Source organism: Falco peregrinus, chromosome 3 (genome assembly GCF_023634155.1).
Source record: "Falco peregrinus isolate bFalPer1 chromosome 3, bFalPer1.pri, whole genome shotgun sequence".
Classification (NCBI taxonomy): Eukaryota; Metazoa; Chordata; class Aves; order Falconiformes; family Falconidae; genus Falco; species Falco peregrinus.
In genome coordinates, this window is record NC_073723.1 from 29,310,163 (window position 1) to 29,325,630 (window position 15,468).

The 15,468-nt window shown below is 39.0% G+C and overlaps 1 protein-coding gene across 3 annotated transcripts in view; it reads left to right on the top strand.

Annotated features, from left to right (window-relative positions):
• RNF19A (ring finger protein 19A, RBR E3 ubiquitin protein ligase) overlaps window positions 1-15,468 on the top strand; it is a 58,404-nt gene that overhangs the window by 25,166 nt on the left and 17,770 nt on the right. For all 3 annotated transcript variants that reach the window (XM_005230990.4, XM_055798741.1, XM_055798742.1), the window contains one exon: window positions 13,308-14,064. In XM_005230990.4, the coding sequence (XP_005231047.2) occupies window positions 13,448-14,064 (617 nt within the window). In that variant the 5' untranslated portion in view covers window positions 13,308-13,447. The remainder of the gene's footprint in view (window positions 1-13,307; window positions 14,065-15,468) is intronic.

Genomic DNA, 15,468 nt, shown 5'->3' on the forward strand with positions numbered 1-15,468 from the left:
GCAGTTACTCCTTTTAGAGTAATCCAGATGTTTCTTACTTGAGCCATCTGTTTTGTTTTTGAAGATGGAGAAGGAGACAAATGCATGGCTGTCTGCCCTCGTTCTGTCCGGGCTGGGCTGTGTGGCCCGGAGGGACAAGGTGTGCTAGCAGTGGGCTGGTGCTGCTGTCCTGCTGAGCTGCCGTGACCGGCCGGGGGGACGAGGACGGGAACAGGGCCGCAGGCTGTGCTCTGCCTGGCCTGCTCTCCAGCTGCTGCCTAGCAGGTTGCTTCAGCTGACCTCTTGGGCTCTTGCTGCTGCTTCGCTCTCTTCCTGGCTCTCATCGATACAGAGAATTTACCTGAAGCCTGGAATATGAGCCAGTGACATGAAGAGACAGTACAGCCGTAGTCTTGGACTGAAAAATTGCATTTGTCTTCCCCCTCTTCCTGCTCTTCAGCATTTGTTTTCCGATTCGGGCATCCAGCCTCTGAGTTACATAGCACAATGGAGACTTAATGTAACTACTTCAGAAGCATCTGTTGGCAAGAGAGCTTTGACGTCAGCGAAATTAGGGAGAGGTTTTGCATTGCACACATTCAGTCGCTCTGGCTGGTGTAGATAATCGCATGTTGGAATTGAAACAGAGTCTGGACCTGGTGTATGTGTGTGTGTATCACTGTGAATGGTGTGTGTAGCCAGCTACTCAGTGTATATCTTTTGTGGGTAGAAAATGTACTTGACGAACTATGTATTGTCCAATTTGTTTATTACAGACATTTCAGATTATCTTGTAAATACTTGTGCCTGACGTTCTTGGCTTGCAGGATATTGCTTTCAGCTCTTTAAACTGGGTTTACGGTAACAGTTCTTTGCTGGTGTTTCAAGTGAAGATATTTTTCAGAAGGAATTTTTTGCCAGTGTTAACATTAGGTTTAGATAAGCAAACAGAAAATAAATCAGTAATTGTCTACTGCAATTTGAAATTCATAATGGTTAACTTGCAAGTAGAAAGAAAGCAAGGATTTTAAAGATACACTGTGAATTTATGATCTGCCGGAGAAAGTGGTAATTTGTTTTTAAGACTAACAGAGGATTTACTTTTGTTATTGCTGATTAAACAAATTTCTTTGACTTGGAAATAAATATGAAAGCCTGTGTGTTATATTCAATTTAAGATACTTGTTTCATCTGAGATTTATCTGGATGCAAACAGCTCAGGAGAGCTATATTTAAGGCCATCAGAGCGGAACTGTGGGTGTCACTGTGACAGGATTCAAAGTCAAGCTGGAGGATTGCAGCTGATACAAAAAATAAACGAGAAGCTTTTGTAGTGTTTACAAATTACTTACTCTGCTTTTTAAAGGAAAAAATCATCCTGACATTTGAGGACTGTATCTCAGATTTAGGCTAACGAGTACTCTTGGCCTGAGGTAGCATCTTTTGTACTAACTCTGTTTACGGAGTGTGATGTTTCTGTGGTCTAGGAAGCTTTTAAATCTGACTTGAGGTATTGGGTTTTTTTAAAGTTTTACTGAAAAGGGTTTAGTTGAAGATACATTGCCAGTGTTACTGCTTTAAAACCACAAAGTATGGTTTTACCTCAGAACCTGAAATAACGCAGGTTTGTTTGGAGGCTATAATTAGAAAGTGTTTAGCTGTTCTAAATAATGGAGAAAGTAGGCACAGTAGCTTTTCTAGGTATTGCGTTATGCTTGCTTCATTTTTTTCCCTTTTGTGCCTGTAATTGTTTGAAATGGATGATGTGTCACGGTCTGTTGCACAAAGGGACCCAACTAATGATGTTTCCATAATTGTCTAGAAAGAGCTGTTTAAGATGATGCTGTGTGGAGGAAAAAAGTTACCATCACCCAATGTGTATGTAAAGACATGTTAGAATATGTCTGTTTGCACCTGTAAATGTGGGATTGGGTGTGGAGGGGGAAAATGTTAGGGGAAAGAGGCTTTGTAGTCCCTCCTCAAAAGCATGAGAACAGGGGAGTTGTATTTCAGAAATATTCCCTGTGTTGTGGGGCCTGGCAATGGAGGTGTAACTTGCTAATTTGAAAGTCATGGAGTAAATGGAATAGTGCAAATACATCTTGACCCACACTTGGTTTTGTCCTTTCAAATGGCAGTTGCTCACTGAGTGCCGCCAAGTGCTCCTGCAGCCCTCCTCAGCTGGCAGAGGAAAACCACTGTAGGTCTCCTGCATTTTTTTTTTTTTTTCTCCTGGCTTTGTGTTGTTGTTAAATGTATTAAGCACAGCAGGGAACCTTGAGGTTTTTGGGTTGGTTTTTTTGAAAGTTTGGTGGGAAGCATTCTGACAGTCTGGAATGTCACAGCATTGCCAAGGTTTTGTCGGTACTGTGTGACCCAGAGTGTCACCTGGGGTGCAGGACTGTAAGGTCTCTCTGGCTAACGCACAGTGGCTTGCAGGGGATTACAAACTCCCCTGTCTTGCTTTGTGCTTTGGTGCCATTGACAAGGCAATGAGGACAAAGAAAATTTCTCAACAGTAAGTCTTCAAAGCCAGGAGCCGGTGTTTTTGCACTAACTTTTCTAGCTATTTGATATAGCAGGTTTTTTGCATAGAGAAACTGCTTAGTCCCTAGTCTGTAACAGTTACTGTGTTGCTGTCAGTGAAAAAATGTTTGGAAAAACTTGCATCAACCTGGCTAAATCCTGCTATGTGCTGACATAGCATATTTTTTTTGTCACAGTATATGATGTTGTTGTAGAGTGGAATAACGGTGCTGGCAGAATAACTCCTCCTGTTGGCATATATTGTATTTCTAGCGTGGGTAGAGAGCCAGATGTACCTTAAATGACAAGCGTTCAGCTTTTTTCTTGTTTTGTGCTTTTTAACTGGCGTTTACACTATTTATAATGCTAGTGGAGTCTATCTGTAAAGGCTGCTAGATCATTCCCCTTCTGTTGCCCTGTCTATGCTGAATAGGCTGTTATCTTTTCAGACTGGTCTTTTTTATTTATTTATCTTCAGCAGGACTGGAAGAATCCTTTCCACTAATTGTTTTTCCCCAAAGAAGCGTCAGTTTTGAAATTTTCACCTTGTGTATCTGTAAGCAAAGATCTGTTTATTCATGGGTAGTCAGTTTATTTTTACCTTCCTTTTCTAATGTTCTCTTCTCGTTCTACATTGGGTTCAGCTGCGAGATAAGTTTCGTGGTACTTTTGCCATTTCCTGACGCCAATGGTTTTTCTGGAGGCAGTGAGTGTTTCCTGTCTGGAAGCTAGAGGCAGTGTTCCTGGCAGGACGGAGTATTTTTGTTTCCCTGGCTAGACCTTTCCCTGTCTTTGTTTTTGTCTCTCTTTTTCTCTCAGTTGTTCATCCTTTTTTTGATGTTGGTCTCTATTTGAAATAGCACCAGTTCTAACTAGAGCTATCGCTAAACAAAAAATGAACTTGGTGATATAAAATACATCCATGCAGGACTTTTCAGTTAATGTACTGACAGAACAAATTCATAAGCCAGGCAGCAGTAGAATTGGGCACATTATACTAGGTTTTGCACTAACCTCACATCTGGAGTGAACAGGAGCGGTTAGTTACACCGGTGTAACTGTACCTGACCCAAGGGCAGTTTCAGCAGTAATGGTATTAGCCATAACAAGAGTTCAGAAGACATTCATGGTTGCTGTCTCTATCCTGGACTTGCTGCTGCTAGAATAGACTGGCATGGATTATTCATTCAGTCACCCAAGTTTTTCTGAAAGTTTTATATTGAATTATATTTAACAGAATTATTAGTTTCTCTTTAAAGAGATTTGCATCAAGTGAGACCAATGCACGGTAGCTATTCAGTTCTCAAGGGCCGAGTTACTGTCATTTCACAGTGGCTTTCAGAAACTGTGACCAAGTACTTACCCCATCCTGTGGTAAGGTAACAGCCTAATTTGATCTCACTGGAAGAATTCAGAATTCTTTATTAACTTGTTCCCTTTTAGTTAGTCAGTTTACTTTGTAAGTTTTATCCAAAGTATATCTGTTTTGTTAATAAAACTGGTAAAATAGCACCAAAAGATTAAAAAGTAATCTGTTAATAGTTTCCAGCACTACTTATTTTGAGGAAAAGCTACTTCAAGATCAGCGCACATTTTTTTTATTTTGGGTTTGTTTTTTCTATTTTTCTCCCCCCGAAATAGGTTACTGATGCCAGAGGAAAAAAAAGAGCTGGAAGATGCTGCCAGTCAGCTGGTCAATAATATCTTTCCGCAGTGCAAGATAGAAACTTCTGGCTCTTACTGAATGTAAAAATCAATAGAAGCCAGAAACTGAGATGTGTCACCTCTTGTGTATCCCCCCAGGCTGCTGTCTCTCTGGTATGCTGTTCAAATTCTGCCCAAGTGCTCTCTCTGGAACTCCTGCTCTTGGTTTCAGATCAGTCTACTTCAGTATTTGTCCCACCTTACATCTTGGTACATTTTACTTGGTTTGTTTTTACAGTAGGGCAAACTTTTTAAAACCTGCTTGAAAACAAAAGCTTGTCAGAATTCAGTATGTCGCCATTACTGTTTGACTGGGCAGAATTACAGACCTGAAATTACATCTGTGTATGCTGGAATTGTGAGTCTTGGTTATTTTCATTTTGGAGGAGTTTTTCTGTAGGAATGATCTCAGCATTCAGGAGTGTTGCAATGCTTTCCACTTGCAGGATTGGTGACGCTGCAGGAAACAACTTTCTGGTATTATTTCACTGGTGTATATATTTACTTCGAGTATTTTGCAATGTATAGTTTAGAATAAAAAGCAGCTACAGGAGTTTCCAAGGAATTATTATTCAGCAGTAGTTTTAAAGAGTAAACCCAAAAGTGGAGAACACTTATTTTCAACTGAAATAAATACAGAGCTAAAAAACTCTGAAAACTTGCTTTGGGATTATTTTCCTAATTGCTAATTTGCTGTTGCCAGATAATTTCTTTGCCTTTATGCTTTTATTTAGACTGCTTTGATGAAGTGTCTGGATCTGTTCATACCGTATAATCAGAAGACTGAATTCAGAATGAACTTCCTTATTTTATTTAGTCTTTTATATTGATTGCTCTTAAAAATTATTTGGATTTTAAAACCAGAATTTACAACATATTTTTACATTTTTGGGTTTATGGGAATTTTTATTTATCTCAGGCAGGTCAAACAGTCATTTGTCAATCTTTTGAATGATTTGTTCTTACAGGCTAATGTTCTTTTCAGCTGATGGTCAGAAAGAGTACTTAGTTTAAATTGAAGTACTAATACAGTTAGATTAAAACTTTTTTTTGGTTTTACACAAGATAGGCAACTTGTGTAGTTTTTAATCCTTAGTGTTGTGTCTACTTTCCAGACCACTAGCTAGTGATATATTGCAGAACATTACTTCAATGTAAATATATAAATAAATCTCCCCACAATATTCAGAACAGAAGTGAAAATCATCACAAGATGATGTGCCCATCATTGCACAAAGAGAATACATTCCCATCACTTACACAAGAAAAAAATTGTGCTAGCGTAAGGATTTTAATGATTGAAGAATTGAAATAGTTAAAAGCTCTGGTGATTATTTGTTTCTTCTCCCTCCCCTTGTTGTTTCCAAGACTTTGGTTTCTGTTGGCTGAGTCTGTACATTTGCGTACAGTGATGCACCACGGTGCATAGGATAAGCTTTCGACATAATGAGCGAGTGCATGGTTGAGCTAAGGCTGCTCTGCAGAGTTAGATAAGGGAAAATTGATCCTGTTAGTTTTAACTTGCAGCAGACGTAGGCCTGGAGATTCACAAATAGAAAGCATCTCTCCCACTGCATTCTTAGCTTTGGTCAACCATTACACTCAATATACCCAGATTTAATGCTGCTGGTTTGGAAAATTAATGTCTTTAGCATTTAAGGAATTCTTGCCTGTTTGCCACCAGGCTGAGGGGAGGTACTTTAAGTGCACTCTCTTCTTTACAAACATGATCTGCAAGAGGAACACTTTTGCTGGAGTTGGCAACGGGCTGTTCAGAGACTTTCAGAATGAGCTGAGCAGCTTGCAAGACTTCCTTTTCTAACAGCAGCTGTCATGGACACATGATACAGGATGTATTGTACATAAATTTCTAAGAAAGAAGCATAACTTTTTTTTTTTTGTTCTGTTGAAGACTTTTCTAGCTGTCAAGATTGGTTTGTCATGTTCCATTTGTGAATACCATTGCGAATTTTAAAATAGAACATTGTATATTAGTTAACCTGTGGCAGTTCTGCAGTGTGTACTCTGCAGGCTTCTGTATATTTTAAATACTGTCTATCTTTTGATTTTAATGCTTGGTCAGTCTGTCTCGGGCTTTGAGCCCGAGCGGGTTCATGGTCAGTCTGTTTGCTTCGTTGTTTTACAAACAGTATCGCTTTGTTCTATAAGTGAAAATAGAATTTCCAGATAATTGACACAGGACTTAAAAGAAAAATGAAGTGCAATCAGAATAAACTGAAAGTGGTAACAGTGCATAATGTCGTTTTTAAAGAAATTAAAATATCTCTGCCTCACAAGTGCTTTTCTTGTAACTTCTTGTACGATAGTATCTGTGAATACCAGGAGTTTTTTATGATGTGATTTAGAATATGGAGCAATAATCCAGACATGACATTGCTTAGAGAAAGCATAATGTTTTACTTTAACGTTTGTTGAAAGATAACTTTACAAATAAATAGTAGTCCTGTTCTTGCTTTAGTGAACACCCCAGCTGAAGTGCAGATTAACAGCTGAAAAGAAAGGCTGGCATGTGTTGAGGGGATTGCTCTAGCCTTTTGTCTGGTTTTGGTATCTAGCATTAGTCTTTTGTTTAATTTTACAAGGCATTACATAGTGCCTCTAAAATATCCTTATTCTTAGAAGACTCTCCTAAAGTAAACTGACTGCATTATAGAACCTCCCGTATGTTAAAGCAAGCCCTTTTGCTCCTGGATGATCCCTTTTTTCTCACTCAGCATGGGTCTATTGGCCTACGTGTGTCAAGCTGGCTTGTGCCAGGGGGTATAACTTCCTTTCAATTCAGGGATAAGGGCTCTACTCTGTTCTGCTTATCAGTTCTGTGCCGATAGGGGCATGGCCCAGATCTTGTCAGCACCTTCAGCGAGCCTGCTGCAAGCTCCAGCGTGGAATTAGTGAGCGAATGCTTAGTACAGTACTTGTAGGCAACAGCTCCCAGTCTTTTGAATTTGCATAGATTAAGTGAAATTATTTTACTGAAGCTGCTCTTCTGTTGTTTGAAGATGATACGTAAAGTTTGAGACTTGACATGGCAGACTACTAAAGTTTTGGGAGTCCTATTTTTGAAATAACTGCATCTGTGCAGCGATCAGTAGTCAATCGTAAGCGTAAAGAAATGAGAGCCTAGTTAACTACATGATCAAGTAATTTTCACTCTGAAAAAGATTTACTAGCGGTAGAAGCAACTCTGGTAACTTTCATAAGGAGTTGTCTTTGTGCTTTAGGATAAGCATTCACATACGTGGCTCCTAGAACAAAGCAGGACAGGAGTAAAGATACCTTCCTGCAAAAGTGTCTGAAAGGTAAGAATTACTTTTTACTTGGATAAATTTCATAAAACTTAAACACCAGTGCCCTCTTTTTCAAAAGTGAAAAACCATAATGAATTAAAATTTAGATGAGTATATTTTTAAAGCAGTTTTACTCAGCTCAGTTTGAGTTAAATGAATTATTTAAGTCACTTTGTCTTTACATTTTTGCATCCTGCCATACTGTAACAAATCACTGTAAATGTTTTATAAGTGTCTATAGGTCTGGGTTAATTTTAAAAGCTTGAGAAATCTTCTGATAAGAATTTCTTGACTTTCTTTTATAGAATAAACTTTTCAGTTTAATCCAAATAGTATCAACCCTTTAATTTCAACTTTTATTGGAAATCAAAGTTAGGAGACCAATAAACCCCCCACAAATTAAATTTAAATATCTTTACCGTCTTCTAAACATTAAATGGAAAATATCACTATTCCTAATTTTATTTTTTGAGGGGAAATACATTGAAGGAGTCATAAGTGCATTCTGCTAATTGTCGCAATTAAGCGTTTCACCTATGCTGCATTATGTTACCATTAAGGAGTTTCATTTTTCAACTTAGTGCATATAAAGGTTCTGCCAGAACCTCTGTTGTTTCTCCATAATTTCTATTTGTTTACTTCCAAGTTGCAAAGTGTTAGTTCTGCTTATACTAAATCGTCTGTGATTAAATCAAGTAACAGTCCTATCGTGCTCTGACACCATCTGCATTGATGTGAGTGGGTATGGTGGGTTTTTTTAATGGGACATGGTGTTACAGAAGCACATACTGTCAGAATTGTTAAGCTCTTTCAAACTGGTCATCACTGTTTGAAGTCTTAGAGGTGCCAGATTTTTAGTTGAACCTGAGGCATGTGTAAAGGAAGTAGGGGGTTATTTTAGAAATATTTTTTTCACCTAATTTTTAAAACTATTGTGGAATGAATTGACATTTAAATAATGCCCATTGAAATGAGAAACTTGATTGCTGTTTTAATCCTGTGCATTGGTATTTTGTAGCTTAAGCTTTTGCATATTTTTGGTTTATGTTTTATTCCACTATTTTTACAGTTCTTACACCATGGAGTAAATAAAAAGGTAAACATATTTTGGTGCCTCTTTTAGATGTTTAGAGATACCTCTACGTTAAGAACATCGTAGCTTAGAAATTTCAGGATACTATGTGATTGGCAGGAGTGCTCATTGGAAGAGGGAGGCAGAAATGTATTTCAGATCTGTGATGCCTTGTCACTGGATGACCTTCAAGTTCTGGGTTTTTTTTGTTGCAGCTCTCTTTAAGCTGGAGCAGTGCGTTTTAGAAAGCAGCTACAGAGTGTAGATGCTGGGAATTACAGATGTCAGAGAAGGAAGCTCTTAGTTTTAATCAAGAAACAGCTTTCAGTATGCTAACACAAACCCTGTGCTTGGTTAAATTGCCAGGAGGAGCAAACGTCTAAAATGAAGGGTGTTCATTTGCAACAGGAAAAGTCTAAATTTGCCATTGAAGTACAAGTGACACGAGGTAATGTTTAAGGGTTTTAGTCAGGAGGTAGGTACGTCTGTTTATGGCGTTTTTTCTCCTTCCGTGCACAAATGTTCAAGCCTGCCTTCATTTTGCAGATGTGTGAAGCTGCTTGTCCTGGTGGCAGACTCCCTTGTTTGTTGCTCCTGTGCACCAGGTTGAACATGTAATCGAAGAGCAGGCAGCATGTTGAGCTTGTGCCCCTGATGTGTTTGAAAGACAGTTTGGAGCATGAGGGAGTTAGTCTGGCTTATGGAAGTAGGGCTGTATCACTCTTCTCTTGCAAAATCAGTAGGATTATACTCGGCTGCCCCAGTGCATTTCCTAAAAGATTGTAAATTGGTAAGATGAGATAAGCAAAGGTTACGTCATGGGGAGCCACACTAGAAGCTGTTTTTCACAGCAGTCTTCTCTGAGTTGAAAACTCCCTTTGCAAGATTATTCCAATTTCCTTTCCCTCCCGCTCCATTCTATGGTTACCAATAGCATTTGCCCGAAGCAGCATGGTCAAAAAAGAATTATAGAAGGAAATTAACTGGGTGTTAGGTTTTCCCCAGCAAACAATTTAGGAAGGATTACTGAAGGAACAGAGCAGTTAAGTACTGAGCTGTATGTGAGTTATGTCTGTAAACATCATTTGTGCTTTTGGAGATCTTTAAATGACAAGGTGTGTGTTTGTGCTGTGGCCACTGGTGTTTTGTGGCAGTCTGTAGCATGAGCAGAATGCAAAGCACGGCTGGAATTTGGATTTGTGGTAGGGCTTTAGGCATGGCAGGAGGCCAGAAACATGTTTTTTTGTAGTCTGTAAGTAAGTGCTTTTGAGGAAATGTTGAGGATGGTGGTGAACTTGTATTTTTAGGAGTTAAACTTCATGTGTGGTTTTTCTATTCCTTTGCTGTGTCAAATTAGCTGCTTCTGTATATTGACAGGGTTTATACTGGTCAGTGAGAGTGGTGCAGAACTTGCAATGAATGTTACCTCTAGAAATCAGATTGTTCAATATTACTGCCATAATTGTGTGTCTTGGCTTGTTTCAAGTCTCTTGATTTCAGAGCTTAATTTTTCACACAGTGTATCTCCTTCATGTGGACTCATTGTTACTGGAATAATACAGTCATTGTGTTCCCTGGTTGTACAGAATCAAGTATTTTCTCCCTCTTTTTGTCAGCGAAAACATGCAGATGCTGGGTTGGGTTGGGCAACATGAGAACTGGCTGGTGCTCCAGACTGCACTAATAAGGCTTTCATGATTTTGTACAGCTCTGATCATTATTAGCATTGTAACAATTGTCCTCATTATTCTTTTCCTGAGTCATCTGCTGAATCTTTTCACTTCAGCAAAGTCATCTTTCAACGTCACTAAAGTGGCAATCCAAAAATACTGTATAAGGAAGAGTATAGCTTTTAAAACTAGCTTTATGCATTTAAATCTAAAGAGCATAACTGACAATTGTCTGAAAAAACCTGGCAACTTCTCTATTCAAAATCCTGCCAAAGTTTAACCGTTTTCTTTGCAAGAGCAATCTGCTATTTCTGAGAGACTGCCTATCAGATATCGTTACGCAAACAGAACTATAGGATGTACTCATCTCTTTCTTTAGAGCATGGGAGAATCTTTGTTTATTTTTTAAAAAAAGTACAACTGGTTCGTCACCAGAGCTGCTATTTCTTGATTTTGTACATCTGTTGAAACTGGCAAAAATGCTGTAATATGCATTCTTTCCTCTCCAGAGAAAGGGAGGAGGGGAAGGCTTGTAGTCATGGGCTTGGCTGTGTTACTGTGTTTACTTCCTACTTTTTTTGTATTTTATTAAACAAAAAAACCAAAACTGAACCAACACCACCTTGCTTGAAATGGATGCTTTGGTTGCTATTCATGTTCAAAGACTGTCCTGGCTTCTGGAGGATGGCACTTTCCACTGTCCTGGCAGTGTCTCTGTGAACATACAAATGTTAGTAAGTATGTAGTTATGATAATGCTTTCAAGGTTATTCTTGCACTTTTAGACTTACAAATCGGCCATAGGCTATAGGATTTGTGCATTTGTAGCATATTTCAGATACCATCTACCAGCTATGTGTATCTATGATATAACATCATACCAAGATCCTGGAGAGAAGGATGTTCACTTCTGTCATCGTTGTTGAGCAGGTTTTTTTTCAGTTTCACATTTTTCCTTTAGATAAGTGGATGTCTGTTGGTTTTTTGTTGGTTTTTTTTTCATTTAACAAGGAATAGTAGCCGTAAAAGTATTAAATTTGTTTTGGGAAAAGAAGCAGGTCTGTTCCCAGCCTCCTTTTGACTAGATTTTAAGCTGAGAATTTGCCCTTAGAAGGGAAGGAAGAGTATGTTATGTTCTTGAAATATGCTTTACTTCAGACCCTGGGAATAAAATAAGATTTCTCTGGTTCATGTTTCACACAGGTAAGATTTTCCCAGGGCGGGGGTGTGTGTGTGTGTGTGGTGGAAAAAAAAGCCTAATAATAATTCAGCATTTGAAAAAATAGAATAGATTTTAGTGGCTTTTACATTCTTTCTTAAAAAACAACTGAACAAAAAAACCCCCTAAAAATAAAAAAAGCCTAATGGCTCAAAACCTATGACCCCTTTTTAGCAAAACCCGGGGGTGGTTTTGTTTGGGTTTTTCTCCTTTTAAATTCTTACACCTGAAGAAGGTAGTATCCTTGTGGGGAAGCATAAATTGAGTAGTTTTGACTTGACTATACCTGCTAGTATATCTATAACACCAGGGTACAGTAAACGCTGCTCTGGCGAGCTGGACAGCCCGCGGGCTGTTTCTGTGTTTCCCCTTTGGAAGGTATACCTGTTCCCCTGCTGGTGAGTCTTCCTCTGAAACTCCCTGGTCTTGAGCCCGGTCATCTTGGTGATGGTGTCCTGGAGACATACAGCGCACGGTTGTTTTTCAGCTGGTCTCTAGCCAGTGTGCAGGCTGCCTGGACTCTGGTAAATAGAAGCATTCACCTCGGAGGTGGTTTTTTACCTCCCTTCGTCTCCTCCATACCAGGATGTGTGAGTTAGAGCTTATATTTTTGTCTCATCGTCAGTGGCCCTCTACATTCCTTTGTTTCTACCTTTGGACTTACTTCTAGTATCCAGTTTCTGACTTTTACCATCCTGTGCTAAAACGGTAGAAACCCATTGCACCCCTTTGTGGGAGGCAAGTTGGGAAACACTGAGGGAAGAAATGGTGCCAGCAGCAGTTGCATCCAGGTATGCGGCACTGATGTGTAAGAAATGCCTTCTTGTTCTTCTGTTGCAGCAGCAGCTCACTAAGAGTTAGAAAAACCCTCTTGTACAGTGAAGCTTCCAAGAAGTGGTAACATTTGTGCGTTTGGGGCAAGTTTTTGGTTGGAGGTGGTCTGCCGCTTCTTGCAGCTGCCTCCTCCTTCGGAGGCACCTTTCTCTCTCTCCTCTTGGAGCTGCTCAGTTAAGCAACAGAGAATAGAAAAAAAATCCTTGTCATCATCTTGTACCTAGAGAATATGTACCTATGTGATGGCAATCTGGGGGGCTTTTTTTAAAAATAAAAATCAGTATGATAAAAATTCAGATGTTGTCACCTTAACGCCAGTCTTTGCTTGAATTGCAATGTGGAAGTTGAAGGGCAGGGCGGTGTTGGCTGTCACTCACTCTGCACCTCTGCTTCCCGAAATATTCGGGTGCCTTACATGATAAATATGCATCTGCATACTTCTCTGAGAACTCTTAGGTTTTGAGAGTATCTTGAGTTGTTTAGCCACAGTGATTTTAATTTCTACTGGCAGTCTAAATGGATTGAAAAAAACCTATTGTTTCTTTCAACTGACTATATTGGGTTTGTACGTGACCTTATTGCACATGTGGAAAATGTAAGGTAGAGAAAAAGGAAAGGTTTCCAGTGCTGTAAGCTTGTTACTAATGCTTTATAGAAAACTTGTTATATATTTCCTTAGGTGTCACCTTGGGTTATGGTAATTTCTACACACGTACACACAAACCCCACACCCTTTAGACAGCAGAAGAGTGAAGATGCTGTTCTTGGCACTGCTTAAGTGTAATAAAGATATTCCTTGACTACAGGGAAATTTCAAGCTTGTTAAGATGAGAAGGATGTAAAGGATAGAAAAAGCTGACAGAAAGAAGTATTGGGTCAGATGGTGAGGAGAAGGTGCTAGTAATATGAATAACAGGTCATTAGAGTGCTGTGACCTTTCACAACCAAAAGTGATGGATGTGGTTCTAACTTTTTTTATCTTTCCTCCTAATATAGGGGATTTCTATGAAGAATTTGCTGGAAGCAGGTACACATGAATTTTCTGCATGAAGACTCTCAAACTGGATTACGTAATAATATGCCTGTATCTTCTGACTCTTGATTATTTTGATCCTTAAAAATGATTAGGGTTGTATATGAAATTTAACCCATTTCTGATGAGTGACCTAGACATGAGTTTACATCGGCAAATGGGCTCTGATCGGGACCTCCAGTCTTCTGCTTCCTCTGTGAGCTTGCCATCAGTTAAAAAGGCACCAAAGAAAAGAAGAATTTCATTGGGCTCCCTTTTCCGGAGAAAAAAAGACACAAAACGCAAGTCTAGGGATTTAAATGGTGGTGTTGATGGGATTGCAAGTATTGAAAGTATTCATTCAGAAATGTGTACAGACAAGAACTCTATTTTCTCCACGTGTACCTCTTCTGATAACGGAACAACCTCTAGCAGCAAACCAAGTGGAGACTTCATGGAATGCCCCTTGTGCCTTTTGCGGCACTCCAAGGACAGGTTCCCGGAGATAATGACTTGTCACCATAGATCTTGTGTGGATTGCTTGCGTCAGTATCTCCGGATAGAAATCTCCGAGAGCAGGGTTAATATTAGCTGTCCAGAATGCTCAGAACGATTTAATCCTCATGACATTCGTTTGATATTAAATGATGACATCCTGATGGAAAAATATGAAGAGTTTATGCTTAGGCGATGGCTGGTTGCGGATCCTGATTGTAGGTGGTGCCCAGCTCCAGACTGTGGGTATGTATTTTTTTCCCCAGTATCTGCAAAAAAGTGACAGTGTAAATTAATAGTGGTCATAGTATTACGTTTTTTGAAAAGTGAATTGCTTTAACATTTTACTACATGTTGTACCAGTAGGTAGCAGACAGAATCCTCTTGAAAAAAAAACCAAAGCAAAACTAAAACAAACAAAAAAAACCCAAACAGAAGCAATGAAAACCAAAACAGCAAAGCAAAAAAACCCCCAAGCTACAACCTGCCTTCCAAAATAAAACCCTTCCTCAAGTAGGATTTTTTTTTTTTTTTCTGCACAGGGGGAATGTCATGCAATGTCATGAAACTTATTGGTAGGTGGTTGCTATGTATCTAAATATTTAGATGTTGCACTGCCAAGGCAACAGTGCAAAACCCAGACTAAAGAGAATTGAAAATTTGATGACTGTACTTTTAACTTAGTCTGTTAAAGCAGAGTGGGTATTTTGGGCCTTTTAACTGTGAAAAATGATCGAAGGTTTTCTCTCGGTAGAAATATATCTTCCATCTTGTGATTTGTTGAGACACCACTTGTTGCCTGTCAACAGCATTCTGATGTAAGATAATAATTGGCTTGTTCCTGCTTATTATCTGAGGAACTTAATGTTTTAACGCTGCTTTAATACTTGAATAATTCTGAAACCATTCTGAGTTCTGTCATGAGTAGGCTGAGTACTACTGAGCAGCTTACCATGCTTTTCTGCTGTTGGTATCTCGTAATGTCATTCTTCGGCAAGTTTTTTTTTTTAGAGAGATTGTTTGCATTATGTCTAAAGGTTACAGCCATGATTGCCATCCAGATGGGCAGTGCCCAGTAAAAACGCATAGAAGATGACACCTCTGTTTCAAAGTCTCACAGATGAGCAGTGAGTCGAAAGAAGAATAGAAAGAATGTTGGAAGAGAACAAGCAAAATATACCGACTATTAGGTAGATTAAATATTCCAATGTTAATGTTCAAGTGCTTAATATTTAGGAGGCTTTCAAATTTAAATTGTAAGAAACATCTGAAATACAGTTTTGCTTTCATATTTTACATGACATCGAATTAGCTAATGTGGGTCAAAAGCAGGAGCTAGAAAGGTTCTGGTCCAGTGTGGATGGGATTGTGGTGGTACAGTTTGAGCAGAGAAGGAAAAACTGCTTGAGAGATGGATTGGTTGCCTGAGCTTGTAGCAAAGTCATGTGGACAAAACCAATACAGCTTACTCTTAGTATTTTGATACTGCAAAAGAAAACAACCACTAGAAGGCATTATTTGATAGGCAGAAGTGTGCTTTGCTCAAGTTTCCCTGCGTTTTTGTGTTCTGTTGCACAGCGTAAGGGGAAGCATGTAAGAACGGTTAAACCGTTTTCTGTTAAACTGTGCTTCAGTGATTCAGATACTTTT